Here is a 14,748-nt window from a genome sequence, read left to right as displayed (position 1 = left end):
GTTGCTAAGGGTGGGGCTGGGGGCCACGTGAAGTGCGGCGTGACGCTTGCGTTAGGGGGCCGAATGGCTCAGGGGTCACGTGTCGCCTTGGGGTTCAGATCCTGGCTCCCGCCACCTCTGAGGACGTGCGCGGGAACAGGATCGCAGGGGCTCGTGCTGCTCTCGCCGTCGTGACGCCTTGGGCGGGAATGACCTATGTGCACCCCAAACCTCACGCCACGGACGCGTGCCCCCCGCCACAGATGCAGCCGCCTGCGCGGGGGTCGGGGGTCTGCATGTGACCCTGCACTGGTGGCCACTCGTGCTGGAGAGCCCCGAGGGGGCTCAAAGTTCATTTCCCTCGCAGTTGTCCTTCTTTACCAAAGGTCCACTGCTTCAGAGAGAGACCGGACTTCGGGACAGCGGAAGACGTAGGCGGGACGCAGGGGGCGCCACCCGTGAAGAGGCTGACGGGCGGGCAGCGCTGAGGGCAAGGCTCCCGTGACTGACGGGCACTCGAGACGACGAGCGGCCGGACAGAGAGCGGGAAGGCGGCGCGACGCATGTGACCGGCCGAGCACTCGCAGCCAGGTGTGCAAAGAGCGAGTGCGGATCAGTAAAAAGTTTGGCGGCAGCTTAGAAACGGGCAGGAGACGAGAGAGCTTCACAGGAGGAGGGGGGCAGTGCCACCCATCACCAGGACACGGAGCGCTGCCCGCCTGGCTCTGCAGCTGGTCACGGGCGCGGCCAGAGGCGTGTCACACGCACGCGTGCGCCAGAGCACGTGCGCAGGACCCTCCGCAGCAACGTCACCCACACGGTCTGCACCCCGAACGCGGGAGAACGGGTGGGCGCATGGAGACACGACACGCGAGAAGCCCGAGCTGCCTGGCTCCGCCGACGCGCAGCGCGCGGAGAGGGAGCCGTGGGGGCAGCGGGCAGGACAGGGTGACCTGGGGGGCGGGGTGGGCTCCGAGGGCCGCCCGGGTGGGGCTGCTCGGGAGTGCTCATTTTGTGACGAGGACCGAGCTGTGACTCTGACGCTCGAGCGTTTCTAAGTGTGTGACCCTTCAAGGAGGAGGCAGCACCCCACAGCAGCACGGGGTGACAGCATCCCCACGACTCTTCTGCACCTTCTCCCCTGAGAGCACCAAGCCCCGCGCCCAGCCTGACCTGTCTGCAGTGGTCGCACCGCGTCAGCATGAGGCAGTGCCTCCAGTAGTGGAGGTCCAGGCCTTCGTCTGTGAAGGAGTCGCTCCGTTCCCCGCAAAAAATGCACAAACTGAAACAGAACAGAGACGGCGGGGTGCAGGCTCAGGCCTAGCTCAGACGTCACACCCGTCACACCCACGTGACTCTCCCTCTCCTCGCTGGTGGCCTGGCCGGCCCTGGGAGGGGCCGCAGAAGGCCGGACGGCGCCCGTGGCCCGTGCTGAAGCGCCATGGAGGCGGCTTCCCGCAGCCGCGTGCGGGATAAACTCTGACTTCGTCAGGATGATGGAGCAGAAAGGGCGCTTTGAGTCTTTCCCTTGGTTCCCCGGTGATTTGCCTCGGCTCCCCACAGGGAAGAGGCTCGGCTGCTGCAGCGTTTTGTGGCGGGCCCAGCACTTGGACAAGTGGGCTGCTAACCTCCACTGGGGCGCAGGGAAGGAGGGGCGCCTTGACCGCCCAGAGCTAATGCCGGTTGGTTTGGGGAGTAGCCCCCCAGATTTAAAACCTGCCAAAAGAACCAAGTGGTCCCCATGGCCGTGAGCTGGGAGGAGGGGCTCGCTGCACAGCGTTCACGTGTGCTTGGTCCCTGACCGCCACGCCGAGGGTGATGACCGCTTTACTCACTTGTCCAGACAGTGATCGTCCGCGACTTCCGGAGCCTTAGGTGGGGCCGCTTCCCGCCTCTGAGCATCTGGAAAAATGAAAGGGGACGCAGTTTAAATAACGGGTGCGGAACCTATTTTCAAAGATTTAGTAACCAGCTTTTTAAAAATTAGTAACCAGTATGCGAAACGCAGTTAAAAATATGCAAGTTAATGCAGGTGGGAGTGTTTACATGCCGCCCGAAATGCGCCGGGACGCAGTGGGTGGACAGGCGGCGGCCAAATGGACGGCAGCGGCCCCCACGCGGCCTCTCGACCGCGGCTCACGTACCTGGCTTCTCTGCTTTCATGGCCTGGCTTCCTTTGTCCTAAGACAAAAAACCAGAAGGATCAGTGACAAGTGGGTCTACCTATTCTTAGGTTTCGTTCCAGAATTTCTATCAACGCACAACAGGACTGAGTCGTCAACACTCGGTCTGCAGCTCCCCCCACCACGCCCCTCCCTCCCCGCTGCTGTGCAATCCCAGAGACCGCTCTCCGTCACGGCCGCCACCTCCTCCAAGTGGCTCACCCATCAGCAGTGTCCACCCTCACCTCCTGTGGGCTCGGCAGCCCTTCACCCCTTCTTAGCCCGGCTCCAGGGCGCCCCACGTGTGTTTCCCCAGCTTCCCTGGCTGTGCCTTCCCGGGACTCAGCCTGTCCCCTGCAACTGCCTGTACCCACTGCAACGTGCCCCGCCAGTCCCTGGCCTGGCACGGCCTTGGTGCGGTGGCCCCAGGCGCCTGCCGTCAGCCCGGCCCTGCTGCTCACACAGCGTCTCCAGGCGGATCGCAGAGCCGTGCTCAGCCACGCTGGACCAGCCCCCTACGGCCTCCTAGGTCATTGTCCCAACGTGTCTCCCACGTCCGCGTGGTTCCCTGTGCCCCGGCCGCCCGGCTGCCTGCTGTCCCTCGACACACGGCCCTCGCACTCGCGGTTCTCAGCCATTTCTCCAGTGTGTCTTGTCCACTGTCCCCACTGTGAGAGCTGGAGGGCCGTGAGGGCGTTCCTGTCCGCATCCCCAGTACCCGCAACAGTGCCCGGCACACAGTACGCTGATGACTGACGAGCGGTTCAGGCCGGGGTGGACCCCGCAGCACAGGCGGTGACCTGTCCGAAGGGCCTCGGCCTTACTCCTTCCCTCCCTGTGCTCTGCTGAGCTGGTGACACAGATGGGTCTCAGTGGACTGGACAGGAGGGGTGAGCTGCTGGCGGCACTTTCACCCGTGGTTACGGGCTGTGCTGCTGTGGCAGCTGGTGGGACACGGAGCACGTGGAGGCACGTGTGGCCCGCAGCAGGTTCTGGGCCTGGCCTTCCCGCCGCAGCCCCCCGCTCTCTACCCTGAAACTGGCAAAAGCTTTCCCGAGCCTTCTCCCGGCCACCCGGCCTGCTAAACGCCACGGTCGTCTCCGCAGACGCCGGGCCTGCATTTGGCCCACGCCGCCCAGGGGGCAGGCAGCCCGGCCGGGGCCGGGGCTCCAGGGCTTTGGGCTGTGCAGGAGGGCGGGACAGCTGGGCCCCTATACACAACACATAAGTGGTCGTCACACATACGGGTGCTGTCTGCTGCGCCTGTAAAAATCACATTTCACGTGACAGTGACTAACTTCTCTCAAACCCAACCACTGAAAGTGGAAAATGCATCCTAGAACACAGTCTCACAACTGGGAAAGACTTCATGGGTGAATATTAAACTCACGAGCAGCGTTCACTAGATTTGTACACCTCATGGGTGAGTGTTAAACTTACGAACGGCTCACTAGATTTATACGCCTATGGAGTACAGAGAGCAAACTTAAGTAACTGGATTCTAGGCATCACGAAAATTCCTATTAATGTAAAAGGAATTTGCATGTTTTGCAGTAGACAATATAAAATGCCAAAAGTAAAATTTTAGTCTAAAATTTTGCTTTATCTATGCTTTGAACAGCTTAGAAAAATTATTAGTAATTTTTAAATCCGTTTTTTCCTAAAACTCAGGAGTAATCGGAAATGTTAAAAATGTTGTCGTCTCAGGTTTTGGGTGTGGATGGTCCTGATGGTTGTGACAGCACGGACGTACTTAACGGCACGGAACTGTACACTTCAAACGGTTAAAATGGTAAATTCTGTGTTACGCATAGTTTACTACAATGGAAAAACAGAACAGGTTCCTCGCTCCCAGGCCGGACGCCTTCCCTGACCGTCTTAGGACAGCGGGCCGGCGTCCAGCCCCTTCTTGCACGCCCGCACCCGCCACGCCTGTGTCCGCGCTGCCGCTTCCTCTTTCCTCCTGGAGCGTCGGCCCACGAGCGCGGGCCCTGAGCGCTGCCTGCTGCAGTCCCCGACAGTCCCAGAGCCAGGTCGCCGCTGGCACGCAGCAGGGGCTCCACGCTGGATGAACGATGAGGCGCCGGCCGAGGCCCCCCAGGAGGGGTGAGGGCGATGACCCACGTGCCATCACCACAGACCTCCGTGAGGCCGGGCTGCAGGAGGGTCATTCACGCAAGGAGGGAGGAAGGGACCATCCCGGCCTGAGCACTGACCAGTCCATGACCTTGAGTAAGTCACTGTTTCCTAAGCTCTTTTCTTCCTCTGCACGACATCGGGGACGATAAGTAACACCCGCTGACCTGCGGCGGTGACCGCGAGTTCGACGATGCCCGAGAGCTAACACGCCACGAGGCTGCGAGGCCGCCAGGCTCGGCCGCCCAGCCCCGGACCCCGCGGCCCTCCCATTCCTGGACGGCTGCCTCTGACCCTCCAGCACCGAGCTGGAGCCTTCCTGTGGCTTTGTCACAGGCACGTTAACACACATCCAGCCATGTTTTCCTTCTCACTCATTTACCCTTTTCAGCGAGGAAGTGGTGAGAACGCTGGGCGTGACCACCCTCCCGACAGCAGGCCTGCGGGTAGGCCGTGCGGGCTGGGCGGGGCCTCGGGGACCCACTCGACCCTGAGCAATGCCCCGCTCCCTCTCCTTTCTTTCTCTAAAAGGAAGTTTCTCTCAGCTTAAAGGCACTGGGTCATGAAGTCGGGGCACAAAACTGAAATCCCAGGAGCCGGCAGCTGAGAAGGAGCATGGGTCTGCTCCGTGCAACGCGGCCTGATGCCATTGTGGGGCCCCCCGCAGGCCCGGGCTGAGGGCTTCTCCATGTGGACCAATTGCCTGCAGCCTTCCTTTCTGACGCGTGGGAATCAGAGCTCCACGTTCAGGCTTATTTTTCCCACCGCCTCTGACAGAGGTGGGGGCTGCGGGAGGAAGTGGCCCCCACAGCCTGTCTGCTCTCCCCAATATGAGGAGCATGCAAACTGGCTGACGAGGGCGCCCTTCAAGTGCCCCAGAATGAAAAGCAACGAACAACAAAGACGCCTGTGCCACGCAGAGTGGGGCTAGTGCCGCGACGCCCGTCCGCCTGTGCCACGCAGAGGGGGGCTAGTGCCACGCAGAGGGGGGCTAGTGCCACGCAGACTCCGACCCAGAGCGCAGTGCGGGGGAGCCGGCTCACCTTGCCCACCACGACTCCCGCCTGCGTTTCTGTCAGCGCTGCCAACTGCCCTTGCAAAACTTTAATTTCTTCTTTCTTTCGTTTTTCTGCTTCCTCTGTAGCCGCTTTTTTCTGTGCCTGGCACGAAAGTTATCTTTCTATTAGAATAGTTTTTTAGGATAGTCTTAGAAATTGGGAAACAAATTATGGTACATCGATTGTGTTTTCTAAACATCACGACAGTCACGGAGACAGAGCACGTAACTAGGGTTAAAAGTAAACCACCAAATTAATTTAACAAACGTTTACTGACAGACAAAGCTGAAAACGTCCTCACGCCATCATCATCCCTGTTTACAGACGAGGACGCTGAGTCACACAGGCAAAAGGGACAGCGCCGGGGTCTGAGCCCAGGGACACAGCGTAAGACACGCCGCTCCTCGAACGACCTGTCCGTTCATCTGCGTGTCAAGCCGCGTCTGCGACACAGGCCGAGGTCACGATTTCAGATGCTAACTCACCCTCACTTCGGCGTCTGTGGGCCTGCCCTCTATTTTGGCGAAGCCCTCGAAGAGCGTTTTGTAGAGCACGTTCCTGCGTGCAGCGCAGTCGTCTGGGGGCAGGTAGTCCAGCACAGGAGCCCGGTGCTGCTCGTACATGTCCAGGATCACGCGGACCGCCGTCTCCCGGACCTCGTACACTCTGTGCTCCAGGGCGCCCACCGCGAACTGAAAACAGAGCGGGGAGAGCTTCCTGGTCGTCTCGGCTCTTAAAACAAGGAAGTTTGTTTTTGCCAGCATCAAAGAAACACAGACACGTTACCGACATTTGGAAAATAGAGAACGTCCACAGAATGCCAGCTACTAAGATAGTTTTCCTCACTCCGATTACCCTACACACACAGGTGAGCGCGTGCCGGGTACGCAGCGTGTTTTGCTTCCTTCCACGTACATACTAACAAGCAGTTCTTAGATTACACCCTTCCGTAGCTTCACATTGTTATGAAATGTTGCAAACACAGAGAAAACGAATTATAATAAACGTCAAGGATCCACCATCTCGATGAACCCGCGTTATCATTTGCCACGTTTGTTTGGGACCTCATTGGTTTTTAGCAGTAACACACTGTCCATCGTGCTCGTCCCTTGTCCGTGTCCCCTGCCCAGGTCCCGGGGCCCACAGTCTTCTCGGCCCCCTTGGAGGCGTGGCCCTGCCGGAGGCATGCTCCTCTCCACGAAGGGCACACGTTCATGAGTGTGCGCACAGCTTTTTGATGCTGCGAACGGCGCACGGAGCTCATTGATCTGGAACTTTCTTTGCTCCTGCCCAGCATCGCGTCTGCATGACCTGAACATTCATCCGCCACGCTCCACTCCACTCCCCCGAAGCTCTACGGCACTGTCACACGGCCACGGCACCACACATTTACCCCGGCCCAGACTGAGGACACCTCCCGACTGTCCTGTGGGCGCTGGTCCTGCACTCCTGGACTTTTTCGCTCCCCGCGGCCCCCACCTGACCTTGGCATTCGCGGCTGCCGGCACCTCTGGAAGCACTGACCAGAAGGAAGCCCCCGCCACCGTCACCTCCTACCTCTCCGGCTCACGTTGTGTTCCTGTCCCCCGACCACTCAACCCCCTGGGACCCTAGTCCTCCCTCCCTACCCCACAGTCTTCTCCCATGTGTCCCTTTGCTCAGGTCTCCATTGCCCTGTGTCCAGCCTGGACGGTACGGTCCATCACAAAGTCGACGTGCAGCCACGCGCGCCCTCAACACCCGGGCCCGTCCTGTGTCCCCAGGCGGAGCGGGCTGTGGCAGCGGCCTGCTTCATGCTGGGCTCTCACCCTGGGCTCGCCCCCCGGCCACGGTGACCTTGGCACTGCACAGCTGACCGGCCTGCAGCGTCACCCCTCAGACGTCTGCGCGTGCTTCCTTCTCGCCTCTCAGGCCTCCTCACCTGTTCTCGGCTCTGAGCTGACACCGCCCGCCAGGGGGCTGGCAGGTCCCCACCCCGCTCAGAGCTGCCCTTCAGGGTGTGTGCCAAGCCCTGTCCCCGTGGCTACTCAAGGACCCTGCCCCAGCCCAGTTCCTTCTTTACTCGTCCCTCCTCCTCTGTCTGGACCCACACCGTCAGCATCTCCACAGGCCGACGTGGGCGCACACACAGGACACTGGCCTCCTGACCCACGTCGGCACACGGCCTCCTCCCGGGCTCCAGAACTAGGATGGGACCCCCTTGGTCAATGGCAACGGGGGTGGGGCAGGCTTGGCTGGAGCAAACCTCCACTCACAATCCCCTAGTCACCTTGTTTACTTAGTGACCTCAGAGATCACGTGTGAAAACCGATAACATCACACTCGGAGGAAACGGAGTCCCTGAACACCTGCATGGAGCAGAATGCTTCTGTCCTGGAAGCGCACTGCACGGTGACGCTGGACTGAGACAGGGGCCGCAGGAAGCGGTCACTGTGTCACACGACAGGAATTTCGGGGCCAGCTGTGTGGCACAGCTTACCTAACGCACTCTAAGTTGTACTCTGCAGCGGGCGCTGCCACACAAAGCCGTGACCACGTGGCAGGCTTCACGTTTCTGTGGTGGGGACAAGGACGGCGAGCCTGCAGGCAGGGGCGGGGGCAAGGGCGGCCATGGGGCGTCCATGAGGTGTCTGTGACATGATCTGGGTAAGGGGGATAGTGGCTGGAGCCCGTGGTTAGTGGAGTGTGACAGGCCAGGGTCTGGACGCACCCGAAGGGAGCGCCCACAGCATCTGCTGATGGAGATTTGGGACAGAAGAAGGGGGCAAAGCCGACTCCAAGGCCTGCACCCCGAGCACACGGGATGGGACTGCCGCTGCCGAAAATGGGGGACCGAGTGGGAGCAGGTGGGGGGGCCGGGGGCTTGGCCTGGACACCGGGAGCGCGCGTCCTGGCACCCACGGGAGACGTTGCGCACGAGGACGAGTCAGACGTGCAGGGGGCTGAGGCCGGGGCCGGGGCTTGAGCCTCCCGCGGCAGGTGCTGAGGTGCGGGTGAGAAAGCCCGCTGCGCCCCGGTGTGCAGCGGCACGTGGAGAGGTGTGGGCAGGGGCCTGGGCCGCAGCCTGCGGGCTCTGGAGCCCGGGCGGCATGCCAACGCGCACTGCTATGCGCACAGCTCACGGATGAAGCAGCCCGTACGCGGTCCCTGCAGACCGACGACGTCAGGTCCACGGGTGTGTGCAATCCACAGAGGAGACAGGTGACGTTTACGTCACGCCACGCCGCCCAGGCCGACCCCCACAGGAACGCACACGACACCTGACGCGTGGGGGGGCCGGCCACACGGCGAGCGCGTTCCACACGCACGGCTGGCCAAGAACCTGACCGTGCCCACGCCGTCCGCCGCGCATCTCAAATCCTGAGGGCACGTCTTGCTGGCAGGAAGTCTCTCTCCTGTAACTTCCGTGTTCTCGTCAGGTTGTCCAACGCACAAAAAATACACCTGACACTCCCGCACACGGCGGGTACCTCTTATGGGTGTGCGGTCTTTATACTGGCTGACCGGCATGGACGAGGGTCTGTCTGCGTTGCGTACCAGCTCAGGGAACCGCAGACCGCCGGAGGCCTCGCGTGCGCTCCTTCGTTGGGTGGGGCAATGTGGCTTCCCTGTAGCCCCTCATTCGTTCACTCGACAAACACTGTGGCGACACCTCTCCAGGCACCATCTCAAGTTCTGAGGCCCGGTGGAGCATCGCACAAGGCGTGCCGCGTGCAATGCGCTTACCTTCATCACGTCATCCACGGTGAAGCCCGAGCCCTCGGTGCCCAGGTCTTTCAGCAGCCGGGCCAGGAGCTCCATCCGACTTGTGGCCAGGTGAGTGGGAGCGTTCGCTTTTAATGGCTGGACCAAGTAAGAGGGAATCATTTGGAGAGACTTAACTTCCTTAAACAAGGCCATCTCCTGTAAAAACCAACATAACTCATTAATTTTTATGGGAAAATGCTAGAGGCAATTTAGTATAATCCTCAAGGTAAACGCTGAAGGAAAAACCGGGCAAGAAAAAAATAACGTTTCCTCAATTAATAAAGTAATTTAAAAAAATGACAGTGACAAATGGTAGTAAAATTACTGATCAGCGAGGTCACCTTTCTACTGAAGATAAAATAATGAGTACAGACAAAAACCTGAAACGTAAGGAATAAAACCATCATCACCCAGAGATTAACGAAAGCTTTAGAGAAAACATGATTGAAAACTTAGGGTTTCTCTTCTCAGAATTTCTCGACCTCAGGAAAAACGTTGTCTATTTTCTGAAACTCTCAAGGAACTGCTTTTGGGGCATCGCTTTAGCGTTGATTAAATGCCAGCTCAGAGCGAAACGTGGGCGATGCTGCAGTCGACGAGATCATTCGTGGGCTCAGATGGAAAACATAAGTTCGTCCCATAGTTCACATCTCCAAACACACACCTCTCCACAGCCCGGGTTTGAAAAAGATCCGACACGTACAATGATGCATGACGATCACTGAGTTAGTCTGAGGCAGAAAGGACAAAGCACTGAAGCATGAAAGTTCAACACAGAAAGACATCTGTCTTTCACAGGTCTGCAGGTCTCACTCCCTAAATAAACACCTCATTTACCAGCACGATTCACTTACGTTTGGGCCTATGAGTGACTACGAACACGAGAGAAAGAAGGTGAGCACTCGTCGTGGAAGTACAAGCAGGCCGCTCCCTAAATGACAGCCGTGTGAATTCAAAGGCAGCCCACTGGCTTGCTGGTGCCGGCCACAGTATTAACCCTGTGATCTCCCACTACGACCATCTCAAAGAGAGAGGAGATCGCAGCCCTTGCAAACTACTCAGAAATCAACTCGGCTTAAAAACAACGAAATGAAAATGTTTTCATTTTCAGCATCTTTTGAAAGATGACATCTCCCCCCGGTTCCAAGCTACGTTAACAAAGAGTGTATCGTAGAACTTGAGGGCGGCTGGTTTTCACCTTACTGGTGTTACTGACTCATTTTCCCTGAAAACTCGTTTATGACACGGAACGGGAGCAATGAGTCTTCCTGGCGAAGTGACCCCTTCGAGAAATTCTGAAAGCTTTGGAATCCCTTTCAGGAAAGGTGCGACACTCACGACATTTTATGTAACATTTTAAGGAAATGGCGGGTTTTCTGAAGCCCAAACATGGGCCTTATGAGACCTCCCAGGCTAGATGAATTCATTAGCTACTTTAAAAGCAGCACGACACCTCCTCACGCTTCTGGTGCAAGAGCGACACACTGCGCCCAGCACCGCCACACCCCGGCCTGGCGGACGCCCGCTCATCCGATGAAAGAAAACATTCACACCAAGACGGTTACGCTGATTTCTTTTAGTTCTGATTTTCTATTCTGATTTAGTTTTCCACGTAATTCTATTATTTCAAAAATTAATAGCATGTGTTGAATCAGAGAAACACTAGAAAAACCCAATTCTACCTTTTAGTCAATGTTTACGTCTCAGACAAAACTGACCTTCCGGAGCACAAGTACAGGAACGACGCCCGAAGGATGAGCCGTCGCGCTCGGGGCCCAGGCGGGACCCTGGCATGCGCCTGAACAAGGGCGGACCTCTGCAGGACCTGCTCGTTACCGACAGGTTCAGGCCTCACGGCGACTCTCATACCTGAATAAAATTTGAAGCCACAACCCGGAGACGAGCAGAAGAGTCTCCCGTTCTGGTGAGCAACACGGGGATCGTTCTTTCCACGCAGTGCATTGTCTCGAGCTTGCCCAGTTTGTGTTTAGGAATATATTGTGTGATCACCATTTTCAACAACTTTAAAGAAGCCTGAAAGACCTAAGAAAAAGGTGATGAAAGCAGATGAGCTACTCTAATTGAATCCCGCTCACGGTAAACACGAGACTTACCACTAGTAATAAACAGGACCGTCCAACTGAGAGTTACACGCTGTCTGCGGGGCCGGAAACGGGAAACTGAAAACTGGTTTCTAAACACAGCGCTGTGCTCTCAGTGCGTGTTGTCACCGCACTTGGCACTGCCCGCGATCTAGCGGCCCTGCTCAGCTGCACTGCTCAGCTGCACGAGCTCCGGGGGGGACCACGGGCAGGGATGTCACTGCGATGTTCATTCTCAAGACCCGTGCAGGTCGGGGAAACTCAGCAGGAACTCTCAAGTTCCTCGAGTTTCATGAGAAACGAACGTGAACTGCTCGCTTAGGAGTCGCGCTGCACTAGCCTCTGTGATCGCTGGCGCTGGAGCACAGACAAGGCGTGTTCGAGACCGGGAGGGGGACGATGAGGGGCGGCACACAGGCTCTTTGTGGCTGCCTTTCCGGAGCCTTAATCCCCAGCGACACCGCTGGGCTGGCAGACAGCGATGCCACGACCGGGCAGCCTCTCGGGCTGCCGTGACCTCCTGGGGAACGTCAGGGCATCCCACTGCACGTGCCGGGACACGGGACGGGGCTCACCGGGGTCACGATGTCTCTGATGGCGCGGCGGATGAGGAAGACGGCCGCCCGCAGCAGGCCCCGCAGGTCTTCCTTCGGGGTCCCCACAGGCGCCTCCATCAGCCGCTTGTGCAAGGCGAGCAGGGCGGCCTCCCGGTGCGACCACGTCCTGGAGTAGGCCCCCGCGACCTGCCACAGCCAGCCCCGTGCTCAGCGCGGGCGGGCCTGTGACACCGTGACACCCCGCCACCCCGCACTGCGCCTCCATTCCTGACAGCGGGAGCTCCGCGGGGCCGATGTGTGCACTCAGAGGAATACGGTTTCTCACACGGGAAAGTTAAGACTGTTTGGAAGACAGAATGTGTCCCCAGCTCCACCATGAGCGGTACTTTCAAGCTGGGAACCAGGGGATCCGCCGGGCCCCGGGACAGAAGGGAGCTGAGCTCTGTGAACACCCAGGGGGGTGAGACGCCCACTGAGATGAACACGCACTCAGGGGACCTTAAGTTCCAGCTTATGTTTCTGCTGCTCCACGTGGTCAGTAATCATCGAGGGACCTTTCGGTTGGACCACAAGGACAAAAGGAAGTCAACCGAGTCACCTACACAGCCTGGGGCTCTCCCCGCCTCTGTCACAGCAGGGGGAGACCTGGGGGGTGCCGAGAGCGGGAGGCTGCAGCCAGCGCCCCATCACCCCGTCACTGTGCACGGAGGCGGAAGTGGACAGCGGGGAGGCGGAGGGGAACACACTGGCTCCTCGGGAGCTCGGGTGGGAGGGGACGTGTATGGGCGGGAGGAGACGTCTGGGCCCCTGGACCTCCCGGAAGACGGACGAGCCGGCCCAACTCAAGGGCCAAAATGGCAAAGCGGAAGCTGTCCTACTCGGGTGTATCACGAGAAGACAGGGTTCTCTGGAAGAGGTGATGCGGGGAACATGGAAGGCAGTCGGAAGGTGGGGCGGCCGCATGTGACACGAGTGACTCCCCAGAGAGGCCAAAGGGAGTCTACAGGGCGGGAGTCTACAGGGCTGGGCGGGGCCCTGGGGACAGGACACCACGGATGCCGCCACCCACAGGATGGCCGGACTCAGCCACGCACCACGCGCGTCACCTCCCACACACGTGCTGCTTCCTTTACCAGCGTCTCTCCCAGCACGTCCACGGCCGCGCTGGCTTCCCTCAGGGCCTTCTCGGTCAGTGGCTCCGGCTCGCCCGCAGCGCCCCCTCTGGGCGCCTCGCTGACCTCCGCATCGCTCTTCTCTGGCTCCACGGCTGCGACCCCCGGTGGCTTGTGGACAGCGGGGAGAGGCCGCTCGTCGTAGGGCAGGGCCTCCAGCTGCAGCGGGTAGAGGAAGGGCGGCTGGTGGCAGAGCCCCTGTGCGGACCCACCAACACACACCGTCTACACTGCAGGCTTACTGCTCTGGACTTACCGGGTCCGAACAGAGGTACTTTGCTAAATACCAGTATCATCAGATCAGAATAACTTATATAATAGGAGGTAACTAAACACTCAGGCCAGGGTTTCCAGCCCTTTCTGAACTCATTATAGGCCCCGAAAGTGACGTAGCTGCCGCCTGTCACTACTTACTGCTCGCAATTTCAGTTCAGCTGACGAGTGGGCGACTATAGTAAAAGCTATTACGTTTTTTTCTGACAAGACCTCTGTTGTTTTCTTAGTTTACGACTTAGAAGTAAGTGTTGAGCCTGAGTTTAAACTGTCCAGTACTCACTGTCCCCACTAACACAGCCCAGCTAAGGTCCTCTGCGGCCTTCTCCGCAGAGGCAGTGGTCTGTCCCGTGCCCCGTTCCCTCAGCTGACGCCGACCGCACGGACCGTGCCAGGCCCTCGTGCCCCAGCAGAGCGCGGGGCAGGTGGACCCCGCCCTCATGGCTGGCACTCCACGGGGCACAGAGACACAGGAGCAGTAAACACGTAGCCAGCTTTCGGGTGACCGGGTGGAAAGAGTGGTTCCTGCGTCGTCTCAGAGGCCAGTGCCACGGTGACGCTGGACAGACGAGGATCACCGTTTATTCACACTTAACACTTGCTGGGACGACTAGAGACTGAGTGCGTGTCACACGTGAGATTAAGTTTCTCACGATGTAACGTTTGCTCATAGTTGTAAAACAAGACCGATACTGAAAGAGGAGAAACTAGAATGTTTTTAAAGTGAAGTATTGATTATAACTTCTAACGATCAGGTCACAAACGAGACGTCACCGGCGACGTGGCGGTGACGCGCGGAGGCGTGCCGTGGGGTGGCCGTGGCAGCAGTGGTCCTCTCTCGCTTGCTCAGGCCTCTGGCTGCAGCAGGCACGTGCCTGTGTCCACCGGGCGTCCTGCCTTCCACCCCACGGCTCCCTGGGCGCACGGCCGCGCGTCAGCAGAAACTGCGTTGTGACTGAGGCCGAGCTAATTAGCGTTAACTCGGGGACTTTTGCTTAGAATGGGATGTGTTCTCCCCTCAGACCTGAAGCGGAGGGCCATGTGACAGCTGCCAGTCCTAGGGTGACTCGGGACCACGACGAACGGGGTTAAAAGATAGGCAGAAACCGAGCTTCCGACGACATCAGACCAGCCCTGAGGCCCACGTGGACTTGAGTTTCCAGTCACACAGTCAGTAAACCCCGGTGGGAGCCGGTTTCCCTGCTGCTCACCACGCAGGCGGCCCTACCGGGCATGGCAGCCACACGGCCGGTACTGAGGTGCTCTGAGGTGATGTCACGTCAGACACGTAACCACCCTCTGAGCAGATGTCTGCATGTCTATATGTGTGGGGAGCAGAGGCTCAGGGAGATCTGCGTGGCCCAGACCACCGGCGGATGGGGGCCGGAGCGCGTGGGGGCCTGGCACGTCAGGCTGTGGACGGGGCCCGCAGGAGGCGTGACTGCGTGCTGGTCACTTACGTCACCCCGTCCTGGCTTCGACATTTACCTGCCTCTCCCGGAAGGCAAGACAGGAAGGGGTTTGTCTGTTCTGAACCCGAATACACCCCTCGCCCTGGGATA

At 59.0% G+C, this 14,748-nt stretch overlaps 1 protein-coding gene across 8 annotated transcripts in view; it reads right to left on the bottom strand.

Moving 5' to 3' along the window:
• CEP104 (centrosomal protein 104) overlaps positions 1-14,748 on the bottom strand; it is a 36,275-nt gene that overhangs the window by 7,881 nt on the left and 13,646 nt on the right. For 7 of the 8 annotated variants that reach the window (XR_896506.2, XM_011370803.2, XM_023536986.1 and 4 more), the window contains 9 exons: positions 12,875-13,072; positions 11,760-11,927; positions 10,952-11,125; positions 9,062-9,238; positions 5,821-6,027; positions 5,321-5,437; positions 2,124-2,160; positions 1,815-1,881; positions 1,153-1,261 (listed from right to left, as the gene is read on the bottom strand). Coding sequence is in view for 7 of the 8 variants with exons in the window: in XM_011370803.2 (XP_011369105.1) it covers positions 1,153-1,261; positions 1,815-1,881; positions 2,124-2,160; positions 5,321-5,437; positions 5,821-6,027; positions 9,062-9,238; positions 10,952-11,125; positions 11,760-11,927; positions 12,875-13,072 (1,254 nt within the window). In the remaining variant the exon portion in view is untranslated. Of the gene's footprint in view, positions 1-1,152; positions 1,262-1,814; positions 1,882-2,123; positions 2,163-5,320; positions 5,438-5,820; positions 6,028-9,061; positions 9,239-10,951; positions 11,126-11,759; positions 11,928-12,874; positions 13,073-14,748 lie in introns of all 8 variants that reach the window. The other variant, XM_023536985.1, reaches the window with a different exon arrangement.

Source organism: Pteropus vampyrus, unplaced genomic scaffold (genome assembly GCF_000151845.1).
Source record: "Pteropus vampyrus isolate Shadow unplaced genomic scaffold, Pvam_2.0 Scaffold176, whole genome shotgun sequence".
NCBI lineage: Eukaryota > Metazoa > Chordata > Mammalia > Chiroptera > Pteropodidae > Pteropus > Pteropus vampyrus.
This window is presented reverse-complemented; position numbering and strand designations above follow the sequence as displayed.